The sequence below is a fragment of the Ptychodera flava genome, chromosome 5, assembly GCF_041260155.1.
Source record: "Ptychodera flava strain L36383 chromosome 5, AS_Pfla_20210202, whole genome shotgun sequence".
Taxonomy (NCBI): Eukaryota; Metazoa; Hemichordata; class Enteropneusta; family Ptychoderidae; genus Ptychodera; species Ptychodera flava.
The window spans coordinates 1,422,318-1,445,835 of record NC_091932.1 but is presented as its reverse complement, the minus strand read 5'-3'; the positions used below and the strand labels follow the sequence as shown (position 1 = coordinate 1,445,835).

At 36.6% G+C, this 23,518-nt stretch overlaps 1 protein-coding gene across 2 annotated transcripts; it reads left to right on the top strand.

Annotated features, from left to right (window-relative positions):
- Positions 1–727: 727 nt before the first annotated feature.
- Positions 728–22,492, top strand: LOC139132747 (uncharacterized). Of its 2 annotated transcripts, XM_070699013.1 has the most exons (18): positions 728–963; positions 1,488–1,518; positions 6,996–7,169; positions 7,804–7,965; positions 8,358–8,525; positions 8,687–8,857; positions 9,200–9,363; positions 10,362–10,418; positions 14,456–14,563; positions 15,875–15,970; positions 16,240–16,371; positions 17,286–17,574; positions 19,122–19,288; positions 19,433–19,540; positions 19,898–20,009; positions 20,199–20,295; positions 20,785–20,890; positions 21,547–22,492. In XM_070699013.1, exons 1-18 carry the CDS (start codon positions 871–873, stop codon positions 21,631–21,633), a joined length of 2,322 nt encoding a protein of 773 aa, XP_070555114.1. In that variant the 5' UTR covers positions 728–870; the 3' UTR covers positions 21,634–22,492. The 2 variants fall into 2 exon arrangements, with proteins under 2 accessions (XP_070555114.1, XP_070555115.1); XM_070699014.1 differs by lacking the exon at positions 6,996–7,169.
- Positions 22,493–23,518: the final 1,026 nt, after the last annotated feature.

Below are 23,518 nucleotides of genomic sequence, written 5' to 3'. Positions count from 1 at the left end.
TTCTCAATATTGATATCCATACGTCCCTTTGTGTAAGAAAATTTGGGAAATAGAAAAATAGACGGCAAGTGGAAATACTTGTACAAATGACTGGTTCATCAACACCGTCATTTACTCTTCACACGCCTGCAATATTACTGCCAATAAAAATATTAGTATCATTCATTTAGATAGAGTTGCGTATTTTTGTCACCATTCAAAGTTGTACACGTTCTCAAACCCTTCTTATTTCTTGCTCTCGACATAAGTTTCGATCTGGGGTTTCATCTTTAAAATTACAAGCACATATTGACGTAAGTAACTTTCAGATGAAGTAATAGAATGCCTTGTCTCTGTTGGCAGATAAATATTGACCAAGCTCGCATGATCTCATCTTTAACCTGTTCACCCCCAGTTCCCTGTAAACAGATCCAAGATCACCATTGATAACGATGGGTTTGGGTAAAACCATGGTGGTGAAAGGGTTAAAAGCCGATTTTACGAAAGATTTCTCACTGTACTGTACATCCCATATTGCCAGTGATGTACAAATAGCAGTTGCGTAGTTTTGTTTATTTTTGAGAGTGAAGGGTACGGCTCAGAGTTAACAATCGATTGAAAGGGGCACACATTTAATGTCTCAAACATGAATAATCCATTAGGCCACAGTGCAGAAATCGATCAACCTGTTGTCATGTTAATTAAGTACTGTTCGTTTTGTGCGTGCCTTAATCCCATGATAATTTTGTGACGTCAGCGTTTCATTCCGAACGAACTATTTCTTCAGCATAGTCGAGCAATGTTGAACCGCCATCGTCAACTAAGAAGATGCATGTCAGAGAATTTTTCCATCATTTCCATGTGATTCGACGTACTGTGAATATAAACTGAATGGGAAAGTCAATAATTGGCCAGCGTCGAGAGAAGAAAAGTTATGTGTTTGGCGCGGACAGACTCGCTTATCTAATGCTTCTTGGTTTACTGGTGAGTAAACATACAATTACCTTTAAATAGAAGGTGCTTCATTACTAGCTAAATCCAACGATAAGTTGCAGACCAGCGATACTATCTATTTTATCTTGAACTCAATAAGTTGCTACGATTCAATCCGATTTTGTATTTACACTATCAACAACTGCGAGGAGAATGAGTAGAAAATCGATCACACGAACGGCTTTGAGTATCACGTGTCCTTTCAAATTAGCAAATTTAAGACAAACTTGTGATATAAAACTAACCTTTTTACATAAACACAGATCTTGTGGCGACAAAAAATACCTTAAGAATTGAATTATATGAGATAAATATATCTGTAAACTGCCTACTTACATCGAAAAGCGTATAGCAATACAGTGGATAGGACTTTAGAGACGACTTGACCGGATGAAATCTGAATACAGTCGATAGGAATTTGGATTAGAAATAAGGAAAAGAAACCTTCATAGCTAACACGACAGCGTTAACTTCAATGTGATATTTAGTTTTAATTGTAATATTTTTTGTTTTAGGTGATTTTTTTTCAAGGAGTCACTTGCCAAGGTAAGCAGTTACACAACACGTACTTCGTTTCAAAGTGACAAAATCGATATCTACATTATTAAATATTAAAAGGGTGCGTCAAGTACATTTAGGTGGGGGTTTGTACGTTTCCAAAACAAACGTAATTTGCTGATAAATTGTCCTGATACTAGGATTTAACAGTATTCATAAAAAATGCTTTTCTTTTTTCTTTTCTCTGTATGAATTTCCAATGAGGTACAAGTTTGTGAGAGTAAATTATTCGCCGTGTTGATTGTAATTCTTGAGACTATTCCTGTTTACTGACTGAAGATAGAATCAACTATTACACGACTAAAAGTCATCAAATATTTGAATTTATAATCGAGCGAAAATGAAATAAAATACATATGACAGCTGCTGAACGTCTTAATGGGAAAAGTTAATAGTTAATCGATTGATTTGACATTAACATGTGTTTAGACGGATTGACTACTTTGCAACGTCTACGTCTGGGATTTGGGGGTGAAAGGGTTAAAGTCACACACACTTTCAAGACACTGTCGCTCATACCTGTTTTGTGTATGGCTTCAAACAGCTCCTGCTGTAGTCACCGTTAGAAAATTTGCAATGTTTCAAGTGAACTCAGGTTGATATAGTTTAAATTAGTTTCTAAATAAGACATATTGTTAGCTGCATGTATTTTTATCGTTTTAAGATTTTCATTGTGATGTGATCAACAGGTTTTCAATTGAGCTGAAAAGACATCTCAAGCATGGTAAATATAGGAAAAACTACAAATTAGCGGCATCTCGAATTAGCCAATTGACAGACTCAACTATAGTAGCCAAAATGAGGCTAGCTAAATAGATTTGTTTTACAGTAATCATGATCATAGCACAGTGTTTCTGATAGGGCTATTGTTAGGTATCGATGAAGAGTGTGAGAAGTTGGTACCGTAATTCTACTGACTCTACAAGTAACGGAGACATCACGAGATATAAAATGTCACCACTGTGTAATTACTGGGAAAGTTCATTATACTACTTCTGTTTATTTTATAAAAAGGGATTATGAAGAACTTCATCGAAAAACAAATTGTGTATATGAATGCAAATATGTTCAAAGAGTTCCCACGAAGAAATTAAAATCCGTCACAGATATAACTCTTTTACACAACAAAATGTCTGGGCTTCCATCTCCTCTGCTGATCCAAATCAAAAGTGGCGTTCATCGTGATTGTTTAAATATTGATGGGGTCTTTTTCTCAGTTCATCGGACAGCACCAGTTTTTTTTTTCTATATTCTGCATCGTCCACAACTGAAGAGCACGGCATGTCTTGGTTTGGTTCCAATGCAGTTACTTTGTCCAAAAGCAAGATAAACAAGGTCTAATTAGTCAATTACATTGATTGTGCCTATTTTAATATCAATTTCTGTATCTAGATGCCTTTTCATTCGTTGCTGATATAATCTAGCGTTGCAAATGGATTATTGGTGATTCTTCCATACGCAATTTGTCATCTGATGTCCAGTGGCAGCAAATTTATCAAGATATCTTTGCACATGTTGCACAGTCAGTTTTCGTAACACACCGTTGAGTTCGTTGACAATAGTACACGTACGACGATAGTAGGTTTTACTCAAACGCTAATATCACACAGTGTACCGTTAGAATCAAATCGAAAGTATAAATTCATCAATGAAGTGTATTTGGTGCAAGTATACTTCCTTTACTTTGTCAAATGTTTACAGACAGATTACATGTCAATGTAATGGCTCCCGCCTCTCTATAGTATTAATGTGAAATTCTATTAATTATTATTATTATTATTATTATTATTATTGTTATTATTATTATTATTATTAAAGTTTCTTTAAAAAATGCACTACACATATGTCACAGTGGGCTGTACAGCACACACAAAAGAATATGCAAATTTACAAAAAATTTGATGCAAGTGTCATGAATAAAACGCACCACACGAGCAGTCCTGCGGTGAAGAAAATGTACGGCAAAGCATAAACACATCATTGATAATACAGATTAACAACAAGATTCGTATCTATGTAATGAACCAAAATAGTATGATTTATTGTCGTAAACCACGTGCCTCTTTACGGCAACAGCTTAGCGCTACTTGTTGATTTTTGGCATAGGTCAGCGGAGCGGAAATTATTGCTCTGGCTCGTGAGAATGAGTATGATTCTGAGGTGAATATTTCTGTTATTGGGTAGTCACGTACTCAAGGTTCCAAGACTTTTATTTTATGGTGTTGACAGCCATTATAGATTAAGAGATACAGTATAAGAAGACGAGATGTGATACACTGATTCAATAAATTGTCAACTATTCAGTGTCAGTACCAATGCTCCAAATTAATATTATAATATTAAATAATTCTACAAGTTCATGAGATTCGATTTCATATTATGCCTTCCTCGAAGGAAATGCTTGTGTAATCGAATCTTAAACGCTAACAATGAATAAAAAGCAAAAAGATAAGAAATACTCACAGATTCGACTCTTGACTCTTGTTAGGAATAGGATAATACAGAGACAGGGCTCAAAAATTAGCGGTAGTCGCGCGTCCATAGACTACCAACTGTTATCACAGAGAAACATAAGGTGGTTCACATCTAGGCCCAACGCTTGCATGCCTTTTGTTCCATGGTCGTCTCGGTAGACTATTGGTTTTTCATATTAAAATGAGCTTCAAAGGTGTTAAACTTTTTGGAGGCTTTGTTTGTGGTTGATAATTACACGAGATTATGCGAAAAATACGACGAGGTGGCATCGTACTGCCAGTCGCGTAGCAACCAAAGTTACTTTGTGAGCTCTCAGGCCAGAAACACTGCTTCACGCCAATAAAAACATAACACGCCAGCAGTTTCATAAACATGTCCTTCCTTGACGCACGTGTAAAAGACGGTATGACTGACCGTAAACCATTGAGTAAAACCAGACAGTATCGATAAAAGACTTTCAAATTTGGTCCAAACACACTCATTATATATTCATAAAAATATGAGAGGAATTTTTAAAACGGTAAAATCTCACTTTCCTGAAGCTCAAAACACTCCCGTTTTGACCAGCACGCCAATTCCGCTCAGCAAAACACGACAACAACAACACAAACTTTGCCGAACATACTTTCGCTTAACAATTGGCGAAAATCCGAAAATTACCGAAGGATGCATGGTCGGCACTCTTCGGAAAATAGAGGCGAGAGCAACCTGAGGCGAGGCGAACATGGATGGGTTACGTAACCGCTTCACGCCCTAAACAATACCCGTTGCGACTCTGTCCATGTTTCTCTGTGCTGTTATGTAGGTTATTTTCCCCTCACTCATGAGCTGAATTTAATTAGGCTAGAACATTCTCAAGGTGATTGTCCCTTACGACCTCACGACCTTGAATTCAATTAGTCATGTTTGGAATGTTCTGGAAATTTAATTAGTTGTGTAAGGAGATAATTTTAGAACAGTGTTTAGCATGTCAATAGAAGTTCTAGATTGTTCTTATATTCTCTTTTATAACCACTTGAGTATGAATATGGGACCGGCACAGCTTGCAGTCAGACTTTTAGGACCGTGTCTCTTTCGTGTTACTTCAAGACTTTGGAAACTCCAGCAGTATTAATTTCAAGACTTTTCAAGACCTTCACTGCCATTCTGGATTTATACTGTGGACTTTGTGCAACCCCAAGCTTTCAAGCAAGCCAAAGGACTACATGTCTGCCTCACAACTTTGGAGCTTTGCCGTCCAAGCTGAGATAAGTAGCCTGTACACTTTTACAGTTCTTATTCTATTCCTGACTTAGCGATTAGTTTTATTTTCGTATAAATTTCGTTTTATACTGAAATTGCTGAGTTCACTTTTTGTTCGTTTTCTATCACATAACACAAATTTTCCCTGGGGCTACCAAAATCCACCAAATGGTAGCCCACATGGACTACCAAAGCCTGGGACATGAAATGCAGTCAGAGCTAGAACTTCATGCGATGTCCGTCATTTTGGGACGAACTGAATGCAGTCAAACCTGGCTAGCTATCTGGACACAGAAAAGAGGACTATTACTTTGTTATGCAAATTTCAAAGACGACAGTGCAGTGGAATTTTGCAACAAAGCTTCAATATCTGAACTGATGTACTTGGTTGACAGGCACAGGAAATAATAGCCAATTAAACTGCATTTTCACTACGTTTAGATCATAATGTATCAATAAAAGTTACACGGAAATTATTGTCTCCTCCCCTACATAGAAAGCCCCTGCTCTATTTTAGGCCAAACAAAATAAATTGTTCTGTTCCGATAACATGATTTTCAAAAGTAGGGTAGGTAAGTAGGCAGGGATTTTTTTCCCAAAATATTTTTATTTTTAAATATGCAGTTTTCAGGGGTGCAGGGCGATCAAACACTGGCCACAACATTTCCAGAAAAAACGTATTGGACATATAAAAGGAATAAAAACATAAAAGACATCCTCGTTCATACAAAAATAAAATGCCAGGTAACGAACGCGTCATTTTACGGGTTTTTTCTTTCGTTTTTATTATTTCAGTGTTTACGTAGCTCTAAAAAGTTTAGGGTAGGCAAGTAAAAAATAGGGTAGGTCGGGTTATCTGAACAGCATTTTTTCGGCCTTAGGCCTGCTGTGCTACAGTGTATGTCTCACGGCCGAGAGAATGTCTTTGTCATGGTGACTATCAAAATTTGCATACAACTCTGAATATGAAACGGGTTGTCAATAGGTCACCAAACTTTTGAGTGTCACTGCTCTGGTTTCCTTTGGGTATTAAAGGTGTGCAAGTATTCACATCAAATTAATAAACAATTTGCTTCATGGGCAGAATCTTGAAAAATAGGTCTTTTCTTGCCTGGTTAAGGGAAAAATATCCCTAAACTGCAAAATGCATTGGCTACCAGCCATTGTCACTGGGCTACCAACTTCAGAAAATGGTAGCCAAAGTGGACCACCAGGAAAAAGAGTCAATTTCGAGCCCCGCAGAGATTATGGGATATAATGGCACAGTGATAAATACTGGTAAAACCTACCAAACGTTATATCGGAACCACTGTTACTTTGCATTTGAATAGCCTTATGATGGTATCCACTGCACAATTTATAATTAAGGTAGTATGCACCTCGAAAGTGAAAGACTTAAACTTTTGCTCTCACTTTCCTCAAGGAATCTTTCAATCATTCTCTTTCAAAATCAAGAATAAAAATAGGGGGTCACCGTGCCAATTTTGGTACTAGAGAAACAAATTACCCAAGATTTATCGATATTAGAAATTCAAAATGGCCGCCAATCCTGTGTTAACTCTATGGAGAAAAATAAAAAAATTTCGAATTTCGAAAAACTAAGCCGGTGAAAAGTTTTCTTTCACCAAGAGCTTTAAAATGAACCCCCACATGTGGTATATCAGAAGAGAATTGTAAAAGTTTGAGAGTCCGAATGTCTGTCCCCGAGGTGCGTTCTACCTTAAATTATTTATTTGTTTTCGTTTAAGTTGACGGCAGTTGGTCCGAATGGAGCAATTGGTCAAATTGTTCAGTTACATGTGGTGAAGTTGGCAACGAGACGAGAAGTCGAAACTGTACGAACCCTGCTCCAAGTGGTGGTGGCAATGACTGTGTCGGTGAAGAGTTTCAATATCAAACATGTGGAAATGTTTCATGTCCAGGTATATCGATTTTGCAGATTACTGTAATTAGCGTAATGTTTGTACAGTGTCACTTGTAGTCAGTTAATATATTCTTAGTTTTCACTTGACGCTCCCATGGAGACGTTTGTTATATCCGCACTTCTGCAGTGGTTGTATTGTGTTAACAAAAAACGAAACTGCTTTGAAAGGATGTAAAATCAATTTTTAATCATTCAAAGGAACAAATTTTGGTGCTACTCGCCTCTCGCTGAATCTGTCTTCTTTCAAGTGATCGTGATTCTCATCGTGATTGTACGACACCACTTTAAAACTTGTAACTGACGACTTTGAAAGCGTTTTCGATAACAGTAACACTGAAATCGATTCCTGCAATTCACAAAATTACATTTAGACTAATTTAGAAGTGGCGGGATTGCAAATTGTTTGTGTTGAATTAACAATCTACCCTATGAAAGACTAGTGTTTATTTGTGAGCCCCTTATTTCTCCTGTTGTAAATTGATGCTCCGCCCCAATCCTCTGTCTCCCTGGAAGTAAAGTTTGAACGCTCCCAAAGCCAGGGTAAAAACCATTATCCACCACCTCGAAAATCGATCACTGTTTATAGAGAACGAGTAATTTATTGTCCAACTGTTTTTATTTTTTTGATTCAGTGGATGGAGGCTGGACAACATGGACTCAATGGACTGCGTGTGGAGTTGTTTGTAAACAATTCAGATACCGCTACTGCACCAATCCCACACCTGCCAATGATGGTGCCGATTGTGAGGGCGCTGATACACAGGAATATGAATGTAGTATAATCGACTGTCCTGGTAAGGAAAGTCCATAATGATGTATCATGAAGAATTATAGGGTTTTCACGGACAAGAAAATAAATTTAAGTAGTTTAAATGCCGCGACGTGTGATGATTATTACATTTGAACAATGTTTACTTCCATCACATATTTATTCTTTTGAAGAAATAATGACATAGCGGCAAAGAATGACATCATCATATTAACGTCGAGCAAAATTGAAATTTATCCTTATCTTGGACAACAAATTTCATGTCGGGAGAGAATGAAAATAAAAAAGCTCACTGTTTGGCACGAATTTCTGACAAACAACGTTTTCAAAACCTTTCGCTACATATCGAGTATTCTCGGATATATATTAAATCGACTGACACTAGTATTTTGTGAACTTGAATGATCGACGTTACAGTGAATGGAGGATGGAGCAGTTGGACCATACACACATGTAACTCGGAATGTAAGGGACACAAAACTCGACTGTGCAATAACCCCCATCCAGTTCGTGGAGGCGCCAACTGTGTTGGTGAAAGTGAACAATTAAACGGAGACTGCACTGGTATCGGCTGTGTGACAAACGGTAAGCATCGATTCATAGACGAGATTCATATATCAATTGCGATAACGTTTCTGTCACAGCGATATTTGTTCCTATATGTGTCACTGACCGTTTATGAAAATGCTTGAACAATTTACCAAAACATAGATATATTTAAATTCAAATTCTTGGTATGACAACAGGTGCATGGTCTCATTGGACCCACTGGACAGACTGCTCAAAAACATGTGAAACGGGATCTAAAACGAGATATCGGTCATGTACAAACCCACGACCGAAAAATGGAGGGCGTCCCTGTCCAGAAGAGGACCACACCGACGAAACAACGTCATGTTACCTGCAATCATGTCCAAGTAAGTTTTCTTACAGTGAATTGCTTTGAAACATTGTCATTAGACGAACTAGACATATTGTCTAAATCGAGGTGTTGCCAACACTGTCAGGTGCAATTAACAGCAAAGCGGTAATATGAGTCGATTATTGTCGATCGATGTATTGTGGTAGAGTGCCAATATCTGAGACTCTATGGTCTATGACAACGTCAAGATCTATGAAATTTGTTTCTTTGAAAAATCTGTTTTTATCTCTACTTGTCCGTTTTTGGCTAATGGTTGTAAATGACAATTTTGTGTTTGCGAATAATTATTTCTCAAGACTCCAGTAATCACAGTAACGATATGTCTTATTCTGCAAAGGGCCATTGGAACCCATCGTCTACAAGACCGACGACAACCTCCCACCAAACTTCGCCTTAATTCTTGAATGTATATTTGGAACACTTGGCTTTGTAGTTATGGTTTTGTGTATTGGACTTGCCATCCGAAAAAGACATCTACGAATTCGTCGACAAAAGGCCATGGTAAGTAACATACCAAACAAAACATTATTTTAGAAATCAGTAAATGGGCTGACTGTTCGATAGAATTCTGAGCTTGTTCCATTCGGTAATCTTTCTTGTTCATCACAAACAAGAACGTGTTCTACACTAAAAATTATATGAACAAATTTAACCTTTCCTTGCCAACTAGAAATAACAGACCCAATTTGTCACACTAAGCAAATTTCACAGGGTGATTAAAGAGTCCAAACTTATGTATTCATCTCATGACGTCATACAAGTCAAAACTTTTATTTGTCTGTTTTTTTCTTTAAATATTGGATTTTTCTGAGTAATGTGCAAAAAGCAATTACCTTAACAAAAAACTGTCATTTGAACTTGAACATTTAAAGACGGGTTTTGAGGATTATTAGACTGAGGTTTGTACTGGACTGGTATCAACAGAGATTTGTATTTGTATTGCTGGAAGCTGATTAACCAAGAAATAAATTTGATACCAAGTCAAATCGACATAATGAGTGATTATATAATCTCACGTTATGTCATTAAAAAGTAGCATAAATGCGATAATCACTTCACACTTTGTAAACATCTGTTACCCCACTAAAGGTGTTGTAATATTGCTCCGTATACAGCAATTTCAACATTTAATTTGTACCAGACTTCATTGAACATACATGACATGAAAGTCTTTCATAGCCTACACATCTTGGCTATGGACTCTTTCATAGTCCAAACATCAGACTTGCTCCAGGTCTGTGGACATGTAAAGATATATGTTAAGATAAACCAGTAATATCAGGAGTTATTATCAGGAGGAGTTACACAAAACACTTTGTCAACACGTTTTAGATTTCACTCCCCTTCACCAAAGGAAACTACCATAAACACCTGTATTTATGTAGCAACATAGACACAGGAGCAATAATCAATGTTATAATGACCAAACAAAATGATATAATTTAAATAATTTATTCGAACATCTCATCAAAGGTTTTTATTTATGGTGTCAATTTCAGGAAGAACGAGAAAAGGATGCTAAGTATCAAGAAGCGATAGAAATGAGTATGATACCAGTAAGTGATCATTGCTTTTACAATGAGTTTGATACCAGTAAGTGATCATTGCTTTTACAATGAGTTTGATACCAGTAAGTGATCATTGCTTTTACAATGAGTTTGATACCAGTAAGTGATCATTGCTTTTACAATGAGTTTGATACCAGTAAGTGATCATTGCTTTTACAATGAGTTTGATACCAGTAAGTGATCATTGCTTTTACAATGAGTTTGATACCAGTAAGTGATCATTGCTTTTACAATGAGTTTGATACCAGTAAGTGATCATTGCTTTTACAATGAGTTTGATACCAGTAAGTGATCATTGCTTTTACAATGAGTTTGATACCAGTAAGTGATCATTGCTTTTACAATGAGTTTGATACCAGTAAGTGATCATTGCTTTTACAATGAGTTTGATACCAGTAAGTGATCATTGCTTTTACAATGAGTTTGATACCAGTAAGTGATCATTGCTTTTACAATGAGTTTGATACCAGTAAGTGATCATTGCTTTTACAATGAGTTTGATACCAGTAAGTGATCATTGCTTTTACAATGAGTTTGATACCAGTAAGTGATCATTGCTTTTACAATGAGTTTGATACCGGTAAGTGATCATTGCTGTTACAAATGAGTATGATACCACTAAGTGATCATTGCTGTTACAAATGAGTATGATACCGGTAAGTGATCATCTGTATCAGCTGCATCTGCCAAATTGATTAGTGTATTGATTAGTGCGCTCACTTTTGGTTACTTTTCTTGTTGGTATGTTATGATGTAAAAAAGAAATAGTTGTCCATTGAATGATTGTTTTGGTGATAAGCTTATCATCCTTAGGCTGTGTTTACAAAATACGATTAGCGGGGCGGGGACCTGGAGGCATTGCGATTGAAATCTTATTTTTTTCAGACCCCATCAATACCCTATAAAAATTTCAAATCCCCCTATATATGATCAAATTTTTTCAGGTCCCCCAACTATCATAAGCCCGTATATCAGTAAAGGATGTGCGCGCAGAAAAAAATAACACATATCGCGCCGTTCCGCTCGCAAATGTTCAACACTATCTGTTATTATCAGTTTGTAAAGTCATATTCATAAGGCAAGTTCTTAAATTGATTCATGTATTATCGCATCAGTGGTTTTTGGATTTATCAGTATCAGCCAACTTGAGTTAATCCAACTCTGGCAATGTCAATTGCTCCTGCCGAAGAGCACATAAAATGATGATTATGAGAGAGAGGGCAAATAGTGAATTCTGGCTAATTGTCATATTGTAAAACATAGGACCAATGTCCCTTAAGCTACTATAGATGGTACAGAGGACATACATAGCATAACACCTGATAAAGTGAGAGCAGAGGTCCTTTGGCAATACAGTGTATTCTCAGGGTAGGAGAACTGTTTCATTATGGCTCATACTTACACAGCTCCCCTATAAACACAGACATTCATCAATAGCCAGCATAGAAAACTGCTATCTATGCCTATAAAAACGGCAAAAATTGCCAAAAAAATACAAAATTGCAAATTTCATTAATATTTTGATGCAATATAAATAAGATAACCCCTACAAACCTGTGTACCAAATATCAACGCTATCGGATGAGCAATTTTGAAAAACAAATTTCTTGATCAAAAATGGCAAAAATTGCCCCAAAATTACAAAATTGCAAATTTCATCATAATTTTGATATATCAATTTGAGTTAATCACTACAAACACGTATACCAAATATCAAGGCTGTCAGATTAGCGGTTTTGATGAAATAATTTTTTGATCAAAAATGACAAAAAAAAATCCTTAAAAATACAAATTTTCATATTTCATCACAATGTGAACAAATCTAAGTTAGGTCATCCCTAAGGACCTGTATACGAAATATCAAAGCTGTCTGAACAGCGGTTATGAAGAAGATTTTTTACCAAAATCGCCTTTTTTAGCTAATTTGCATATTTTCAACAATGTCAAAAAACAAGAAATGCAGTTTCTCATGATCATATTAACTTTTGCATCTACACAACCAATATCAAATCTGTAAGTACTGTGGTTCTCAAGATATTTGAGTGGACGGACATCCCCACATACATACATACATACATACATACATACATACATACATACATACATACATACATACATACATACATACATACATACATACATACATACATACATACATACAGACAGATAGACAGACATACAGACATACATACAGACGGACGCCTGACGGATACCCATCCCAATAGCTTCTATAGACTGTAGTCTATAGTAGGTAAAAACTGAAGACGTATTAGGAATTAGAAGCTACCACTCAAATTGACAATACTGGAAGGTTAAAATATTCCATCAAATAAATGTTTTCATCTCTGAAATTTTGGCTGTAATAATGGCAAATTTGGTAAAAAAGATAAAAAATTCCATTTAGTCTTTACTGTTCAAAGTTTTGCTTTTTGTGTTATTTTATGATGAGAATGTGAAAATTTAGAAATTCGAGCATGGTGACACTGTTTTTTCTTTAATATTTGATTATTCTAATATGCCAAAATTCAAAAATCCCCTTCACTTTTGAAGTCTCCTAGTCTTCCATGTGTTGCTGTCTGGCCTGATCTTGTGTACAAGTATGTTTCACTGTCATGAGCGTCATTTGACCCAAACTGTTCTACCATGTACCATGTACATCAGAGTCAGAGCTACCTCTGTCACTGTTCAGGTATGCAGTAACAGTGACACTGCAGTAGCAGGGCAGTATCTGATAGTGACACTGCCTTCAGGGAGTAGCTGTATTAACTTTGATAATTTTGACAATATTTTTGTTCAGTTTATACAACTGTGTTCTTGTTCTCCCTGTAGCACGTTGAACTATCCAGTATTCAGCTTGCTAACACAGCCTGTCTATAGATGTATACCATGCATTTAATTTGTATCACTGACAATTGACCCTCAGTCTGGACTCTAATTAAATTATCACCTAATACATATTTGTATATACAGGCTTGTGGGACAAACTAAATATTGTGTGTTTGAGGATGCTGTAGGAAAACAGCAAGAAACTGTATTGTATAGAAATATTACAAAACCATCAACACACGCAGCGCTTCTGCCCTGTTACTAGGCTCAAGTTTGTTTTTTTACTACAAATCATACATGTTTAGATTTTTTCAAGATAAAAGTCATGAAATGTGACAAAATGGTTCTAGATTTTGCCAAACTATTACAAACATTACAACAATTGGATGACATAAAAATGTTATTCATTTTTCATTGAATTACCTGCAAAAACTTGGAATTGGAAAATGTAAAACGTAAAGGAGAACCTAAAATTTTCAAGTCCCCCCTACAGGCACAGCAAAATTTTCAAGTGCCCCTCTACTAACCCCAAAAACTTTGAATTCCCCCCCTGAATTCCTCCAGGCCCCACCCAACCATTTTTTGTGAACGCAGCCTTACAGTTGCATAATAGAAACACTGTGTAGGGCAATCTATTTTATCAAATCGAACGACATTTTCACATTCTTTCACCTTGATGCTGTGTTAACTTGAAAGAATATGTCAATTTCTCGCAACCTCTTTGTTGGTGGGTAACCTTATAGGATATCTGTCTGACAGTGTCAAACCAATCAGAACTCTTCATCCAAAGAACAATTATGTCACAGTTCATCAATAAATCTTACATGCCCTCTACAACAAAATACTGTTCTTCAATGTCAGATATCAATACAGTTGTGAACTTTAACCCTTTGAGCGCTGTAATTTTTCCTAAAAAAATTTAGTGCAACATTTTAACAGTTTTTATGAATTTTTCTGTAATTTGGTTTTATTATTTTGGACCAAACGGACATCACATTTCAGAGGATACAGGTTTTCATCAAAATTTTGGCAAAAATCTGAAAAAAATTGACTGGGGTACAGGCGACAAAAGTTGACTTTGGCGCTCAAAGGGTTAAACTTGTAAAACCTCTTTCAATGCATGTTAGTGGTGTCTAGCTGGTGTCTTGCTGGTGTTACATCACAATTGTTACATCTAATGTATTTAACATCCAAATCAGGAAGGGAAGAAAACAGGAAGACCTCAGTCAGCAGCGGCAAGACAAAAACGAAGTGAACTTAAAGCAAAACTGAAAAAGGCACAGTATGGTGAAAAGACACCATTGATGGTAAGCAGAAAGTAAATAAATATCAATTAGGCCTATCAATAAAATTTAGCATAGATGTGTCATTGTGTCGGTGAAGTTTTCTGCTGATTAATCTAAAACTCAGAGAAGTGACGTACATTATTCTTTAAACTGCACAAAAATGTTGCAAAAATTGGAGTGATAATTTTATATTTAACAGTATTCACTGAAACATCACAGATACACTAATCCTCATAAATAAACCAATGCAAAATATGTATCACTTATGCCAGTGTTACACACATTTCAACTCGTTTGTTTCTGAGATATAATTCGTATGCTAAACAAATAAAAACATCTTGGTCATAGGAGAGAATCTGGGATGTAATTAAACAAATATGCTAAGCGTCTTTCTTTTAAAAAAACAAACGAATTGAGATCATGTTCAGAAACTGCGTCATCATTCCTATTTTAAGGTTATCTCGATACAATGCATGGTTACCCCCGAAATACCAAAATGGGCTGGAACGCCTTGAACATTTGCCAACACAGGGATGTTCAAGAGTTTTATGGAAACAACAACACATTGCCTAAGTTCCCTCCTTTTCAGCAGTGACATGTGAATGTAAAGACGACGGGGGCTTGCATTTTCAAAACCAGTACAATGTTCCACAATATGACATTAAACTGGTCCAATAATCATTTCCATTCAAGGTAATACATTACCAGGTCCATAGGACATTTGTGATTTACAAATTTAAGTAGGACCATCCTGAACCACTGATAGTCAGTGGTGGTACCAGGTGTCCGGAATGGGTAAGCGTACCCTGCTAGCATGCTACACCTGTCAGGATTGGTCCCAAAATTGTCCAAATATTGTATGAAATGATGCAGGATATGAATCACTGTAATAAGTCAGAGCCGGGAATGCTGTCGTTAATCATTTGAGTGACCGAGGTGTCATATTTAAGTATCAAGCGCTCTCAATGCATTGAGCGATATATTTAGAGTTCACTATGCCACCAAAACACATTTTATTTACGTCTACACTGGACTGAAGAAGCAAGATGCAGGCTGCACGATATATAATTGATTGGTGTATCATCTTGGGACAAACAGTACAGACAGTACTTGCTATGTACAATTTTCCTGATTCACTTTCTCGCTAAATTAATAGTCACGTATGCATGTAATTATTTACGCATTTTGCAAAGGCATCAAGTAAGATTTAATTCTCGGTAATAAGGCATATGGCTTCAAATCAATTTAACTCTAAACTGCCTCGCAAAATAAACCAATGGTATTAATTTAAATCAATGAAAATGTGATTTTTACATCTATTTACAACTTTAGGTTAGTTTGGAAGAAACTTCCGACACAAGTTCTCGTCCAAGTTCAGCCGCGTCAGTGAAAGACCCGCAAGAGATCATGGTCGACAACTTACAACAGGTAATATTGTATAACGGTCATATTGTTATAGCATTTTGTAGAGTTATCATTAACTATAGACGCAAACTCCAAAAAGGCCATCTTTTACTGTCACCAAGCTTACTAAACGTAGATACAGGGAAAACTGCCTGTTCGTGCAGTGGCTAGAAACTTTAAAAGGTTTATTTAAATGATAGATGCGTATGAGTTGTTGGTGTACATATTCTATTGTGTGACAAAATACATTTAACTAAAACTGGTTTTCATCGCATTCGAAATTTGTGTCACAGCTGGATGAACGTCTTAAGGAGATCGTTATCTTCAATAAAGCCAAATCAAAATCTAAGTTATCGAGTGATTTTGAAACTTTGAAGGAGGAAGAAAACGTGGACAAGCTGACGAAGCTAATGAAGAAACCAAAAGTAAGTTATGCAAGTTTATAGTGTACAATAACTATATTTGGTTGAGGGACTGCAGGATAAAGTTTGAAGACAACCTGAGTAATCTCCAAATTGTTCTTACATTCTGTAACGACAATAATAGAACTCACACCCCCACTGGGATCAGATTTTGGGGATATTTTGTCTCACACGAGCCGCTGGTGAGTGTGAGAAAAAAACATCCCCAACTCGTGAGAAATCTGATCTCAGGTCCTTGGTATGTGAGATTCTTTTTCTAAGATGACCACATAATGCATTAAATTCACACTGGAAACATATTGAATGTTTAACTGTATCAGCAACTCTCCTACTTCGCAGTCATCTAGTATTCCTTGTCACTTACGCAAACTCCGTGGCAAGTTCCACTGCCGATCGATACTTCAACTTCTGCAACGAAAGAGATGTCCAACAGGAAAAAATGGCTATATGTTCCAATTGGCCAATGTTCACCAGTCTTTTGGAAAATTCAGCTGTTTTTTTTTTGTGGAGTCTGTCACCGACGACGTACAACATTATCTAAAATCGTGACAACGCTGTCGTCTGCCCTTGTACTCTGAGCTGCTTACTTTGTGGTTTCGATCTGTGTGTTACTCATCGAGCCATTGGATAATATTTTGCACGTGGAACGAAAGGCTGTTTATCATCCAATCAGAGTTCATGTAATGTATACTGCAGAGTGTGGGACGGTTTCTGAGAGTGTGGGATCGATTTTCCCACACTGTTGATCCCACACTCCAAGCGGCCAGGAATGTGAGAAAATGCTTTCCGTCTTCCGAAGATATACTTACTTATTAACCATCTAGACTTACACTGTTCAAACTGAACACATCTAATTTACCGTTGTCTCCGACATCAACTTATTAAATGAAGTTTTTTGTTTTTCAAATTCAATTCAGCATGAAGAACCGTCCATATTCAGGGAAATTCGTGATAACTTTTGGGAAGTTCCGAGGGAAAGCGTTGTTCTCCTTGAAACACTTTCATGCAGTGCTTCCGGACAGATATGGAAAGCAAAGGCCTGGGATATTTTTGGAAGAGATGGTGAAACATTAGTAGCAGCAAAACTCCTCAGAGAAAATGCCACTGCCCACGAAAAGGCAGCATTTTTGAGAGAACTAGAAGCATTGAAGAAGTTGGATACACATCCAAATATTATTTCATTGCTTGGGTGTTGCACAACTGTTGGTAAGAAATTTGAGCTGAACACATTTCACATACCTAAAATCATTGTAGTGCTTCTACTACTACAAAGTTGAAGCAACAATCCTGTAACAGACCCTAAGCAGTACCTGTAAAAGTCTGTAGTCTTGAACAATGTCATCACAGATATCATACGGCGAAAACGTATGTTGTGACACAGGACTCGATCGCTGTGCAACGCTGTTGCACCAAAACTTACATGCAAATATGGGACATGGCATGCGCATGAATTTCATGTTTCTATCAGCACCTGTATTACATGACTGTATATATAGAGGGGCAGCCAACCAGTGATTTGAGAAATTTTTATGTTAAACAAAGGTTTTTTTTTCAATGTCATATGCTAGTGTTACACATCTTGAACAAGATTCAAAATTTTACCAAAATTTTAAGGGGAAATTTCTGTTTATAACTGCCCCATTTCTGTAAGTGAAATTTTACCTCTCGTCTAAGTTTTTCCACTCCTCATTTCTAACCAAGAAATCTCCCCTTCCAAATTAAAAATCTCTGCTGCTCCTTTAACGCCTTTGCCCATCTGAAAAAGTAGTAAACTTGCCAGCTGGAATGGAGCGCCTCTGTCTTGACGCCCACTGAACAAGAGAATACAAATTTCCCTGTCCACCCGTCCCAGCCCGTTGTCATGGAAACAAGTGTCCACCCATCTGCCAATAAATCACAAACAGCTTTTGCACGAACAGCTTTTTTGCTAGCCCCTGTATACAGCTCTGTGAAAGCACAAACAAAACAGTATTTGCATGTTTATTTGCATGTCATTTGCATGTCATTGCCGACACCGAAAGTTTGTATTTTGTAAAAGAATTGGTAATTTACTATTCCATTGTGAGTAGCTTTGAATTATATTTTTTACGAGACATTTTCATGTGAAAGATGTAAACCGTAAAAGGTAAAATGTAAATGAAAGTTAAAAACTCATGTCTGTCATAATCTACATCATATAATTTAAATATTTTAGCTATGATGATGAGGTGACTCTAGGTACCGTGCACAAAATACAATTTGTTTTTAAACAAGAAAATAGCAGAGGCGCAGTTCCTGTTTCCCTTTAAGCTTGGACACTTCTGTATAGTGCTTTGTTAAAGAATGACAGATTTACAGTAATCATCCACAGGTCTAAACTTTTTATAGTGTATACATCTCAGGTGTCCCACTGCCAACGGAACCGAAAATGCCCCATACACATACACAGTCTCGAATCAATAGATCTGACACTAGCCTACGATTATAATTGTAAAAGTTACTTCCATGTGAAAGGTGTAATGAACTTCTTTGACTTAATGGGGCCTGGTAAATTTATGAACTGTAATCTGTCTGTAAATTTTCCGCGTTGTATTCCCTAGAAATGACAGTCATAATTTCACTTCTATACACGAAATAATCAATTCAGTATATCGGAATGTTTGTTCATAGTTTAGTTTGCACCAAACTATAAAATGAAGAATGGAATAGTAAATTCAGTTCCATTTAATCAGGTATGATAAGGCTCATTTCCCAATTTCGTCTTCGATGAACAGATCCGATCTACATCATGATGGAGTACGCCAAAAACGGAGATCTTCAAACTTTCCTTCGAAACCATCGTCCAGATATCCCAGACCAGCAAGCAAGTCTTCGATCACGTGATCTTATTGTCATGGCATGGCAGATAGCTAGAGGAATGGCATTCCTAGCTAATTCTGAGGTTTGTTATCTTTGTCAGATAAACAATTATGTATTTATGCTCGCTTGTCCTTCACCCGTCGTTTTCTGCATATTATGGTGGCTCTTGCTTAATTATCTATTTCCATATTATTGTTATTTAATAGAGAATTTGTTCATTTTACAGATTGTACACCGTGACCTTGCAGGACGAAATGTGCTCCTTGATTCAAAAATGGTGTGTAAAATAACAAATATTGGTCGTGTGAGAAACGTAGTGGAAAATGCTCTAGAGGTAAATTTAAATATGAGATCACATATTACTTTTACAGGTTTATTTTGTTATTCTTTTATTCAAAACAAAACTTTGCCGCTTGTTGTACATGTGTAAAGACCAAAGTTTGCCGATGATGTTCTTGAACATTATTGCAACTGCAACTGGTACCAAGTATGAATGTGAACTTAGGCATTGCAATACCTCTATTTTGAATGTCGGTTCATTTGTTTGTGGTAAACGTATAGAGTTGCATACGATTTGCTAAATGTTCTGTTTAACCCTAACTGACATTGAACATAATAAGTATTACCCATTGTCGACATGGATAATGTATAAAATCGGTATATAAACATTAAATATTTTTTCCCAAAATAGGGTCGCCTTGCACTGAGGTGGATGGCTCCAGAATCAGCACGCGCATGCTCATACACAGTCAAAAGTGATGTTTGGTCCTTCGGCATTTTACTCTGGGAAATTGTCAACTTCGGTCAGTACAGCTATGTTCAGTACCATTCATAGTATTCCTATGGTTATGTCCTTACGGTAAAAGTTAAAATAATATCATTTTGAAGTAAAAAATGGAACAATAAGTAAATAGAAAGCCTGCAAACACTCATCTCAGTCAAAGTTTCTATCATTTCTATTATTTTCCTTCTTCCATGTATTATCCCTACAGCATGCACCCCATATCCAGGGATATCATCCAGAGATTTGTTGATCAAGTTGGAGAATGGTTTCAGGATGGAAAGACCAAAACATTGCTCAAAAGAATTGTGAGTAGTATCATTAATTTGTCGTAACTGTTAGATGGACAAATTGCCGTATTTTCATAAACGTCGCAGAAGTATGAGGAACGATTGCAGCCACTGTTTCTGTAAAACCACAATCCCTCCATCCACACTGTGGTTAAACTACGATCCCTCCACCCACACTGGTCAAACCACAATCCCTCCATCCACACTGTGGTCAAACTACGATCCCTCCACCCACACTGGTCAAACCACAACCCCTCCATCCACAATCTTGTCAAACCACGATCCCTCCACCTACACTGTCGTCAAACCACGATCCCTCCACCCATACTGGTCAAAGCACGATCCTAATTAACCCACACTGGTCAAACCACCATCCCTCCGCCCACACTTTGGTCAGATATTCAATCACACTTACTGCCACCGCATATGAATTGGTGACATTTCGTCATGTGATTTACTTTCTTTGTAAATCAATATTAGTTGAGTATTTTGTTCTCTGTTCTACAGATATGCCGTCATGAAAGATTGTTGGCATGACGACCCAGCAAGGCGACCATCGTTTCAGAACTTGATGTTGACCTTGCAAGATATGACAAACGATATAGAACAAGTGGTAAGATTTTCTCTTTTACAATTAACTTAGACGTTACTGTAATCCATAGAATGTAAAAATAAAATGCCTACATGACAATACAGATGCTCAGTTCAGATACATTAATTATTATGGCATAGTTGTATTGTTTGATTTGTAATTGAAGAATGATGTGCCTAGAAATGTTTGTCTAATAATGAAGTACCGTGCGTTGTTTTTTTCTTTGAGGTGTTTGTGGTGCTGCTTTAATTATGACCGGGACATTTTGCATCAGTCCAGAAAATTCAACATTAAATACGCCCTCGACGTCAATCTTTAATGTGTAATGGCTCTATTCAGATTTTGAATTAACGCAGTCCAACAGGCTCTCTTATGCTAAATACATCTTCATGATTACATGTTATATTTTCCGAATTCGGAAAGGGCTGGTAAATAGCAATAACAAAATATGTGAAAACAACACACACACAAACGTGGTAACATATATGGCATTTTCTGTCAATGATATTATCAGCTGAATATTTGTGTTTCGCTGTCACGAAAAATACTTAAGTTATGAGGAACTTGTATACAATCATTTGTTATTCATTTTTCGTAAAGAACACGTTAATGGATGGACTTGATAGCTAGAACCCAGGCAGTAATATTAAATCAGTTACGTACTTCATTTTTCACAGGACTTCATCAATGTGAAGAAATTCGACAGCAGTGAATGCATGGACTTAGACATGCAGCGACCGTACACGCCAGCAGTAAAAACATAAACTTAGAAATTCTACTGTTTAAAAAATTCAATGATTGTTGTTATTGTAGTTTAAATACTGCTTATGAATTTTTGTTTTAAAGTATCCTACTTTCACATTTACAGTAACATTTATGTACTAAATTCAATGTTTGCAATTTCAAATTCAATTTGGTATGCACCGGTCTGTCATGTCATTTGTGTTTATTCAGAAGGACGGACAGCCAGATCAAATATGACTGTTTGTCATTTTTATCTCTCAGACAAACGTACTTTTACCGAGAATGGATTTGTTTAATCTAACACTTTACAAGAAAATGATTTGAAATAGAGATCGGGACAGCCACATTTTGTTGACGCCTCTCTGATACTCCGGGCGAAATGATAGTGAAAACTGATCATTGCCAATAGAAGGCATGAGTTTATTCGCTTTATAATAATATGAGTTCAGTGTTTTGAAGTTGTGCCATGCTATATTCCCTTCTCTATACGGTCATGTCCTTCAGGTCATGACCTTTAAGTAAACGCTTCCCAAAGTTTGCTCAATTATCAATGCTGATTTAGGAAATCCTGTGAAACTATCAAATTGTAATTAGATGAACATAATTTCCTTGAGAACTTCAGTATAACATTAAGTGACTGAAACACCTGCCAAAACTGTCACTGGCTAAAGCTACTGTTGAGTTTACAACAATTTTCAAATTCGATATTTGTAAACCTCTATTTTTTGCCAATTGTCCATTCTTAGATTTGACTTGGTCGTATCAATGAGTGTTTTTGCAGGTTTTATCGCTTGATTTACTGACACAAATTTTCAATCACATTGATAATGTTTACTTTGTAGTGCAATAAATCAAATTTAATTTGTTGATTTCAACAATTATTTTGGGGTTTTTATTTTTATTGTGTGCTTACAACTGGCAGAAGATCTCTTTTAACTACAGTCCCACAAACATCATAAAAACATATTTACACAATTGGCGTGAATCACGTAAAGACACAAGTGCAACTTATAATTACTGTTCCCAAATAGTCATAATCTTATTCAAGGTAAAGATCGATAGATAAAGAACTCTCTTTTGCCAATGTAGAGAAATACGCATTTCCATGGAACGTATTTCTGAACAGATTTACACATTTCCATACCCAGGATGTTTAATTCAACAATTATGTAAGTGCCGTGCCTCGAGCACTCACATGACATACTGACAAAATATTGGATTAAGTCTGATTACGAGGGCTCTTCCGGTGGATAAAGTCCGATCCTACAATAAATGTCAGGGCCGAAAGCCAATACATTTTACCGCAGGGGATGACTTTCCAGCAAAGCATCATGAGCGTTTTATCGGACTTAAAAACTATCACCCGAAATTTACATCTTTTCGTTTTGGTTGCTTTGCCAAGGTCGCTTTGCCTAAAAAAGACTATCTCGTTCGTTGATGTAACGTTTTAGCACATATATTAAATTTTGACTTTTAAAGTCACATACGAGTGTAGTGGAACATCCCATAAAAGCCCTCGGGTATCTTATAAAAAAAAATTCTATATTTATGCAAACGCACTTTATTTGTTCAGCTTTGTGTTAATATTGGAATATTGAAAGTTGCCCCTGTCCACGGATACGGCGTGATCACGTTTGATTGGACAACGCTTTGCTAGTGATACTATCATTTGTATTTGGCTTTCAGTGACATGCATCTTAACATTCTAATTTAGGTCTTCTGAGTATTTAAGTAGAGAACGTGCAGCAGCCTTGACCCACAGTAAGTGAGGCTACCCACAATTCTCCATGATCTGTACACACGGAGATCACTCACTGAACTGAAGCAAATTAATTTTGTAGACATAGATTTTTGACAGCCATACACAATATTTTCAAGGAAACTAAGAGAATAAATTGCATCTGT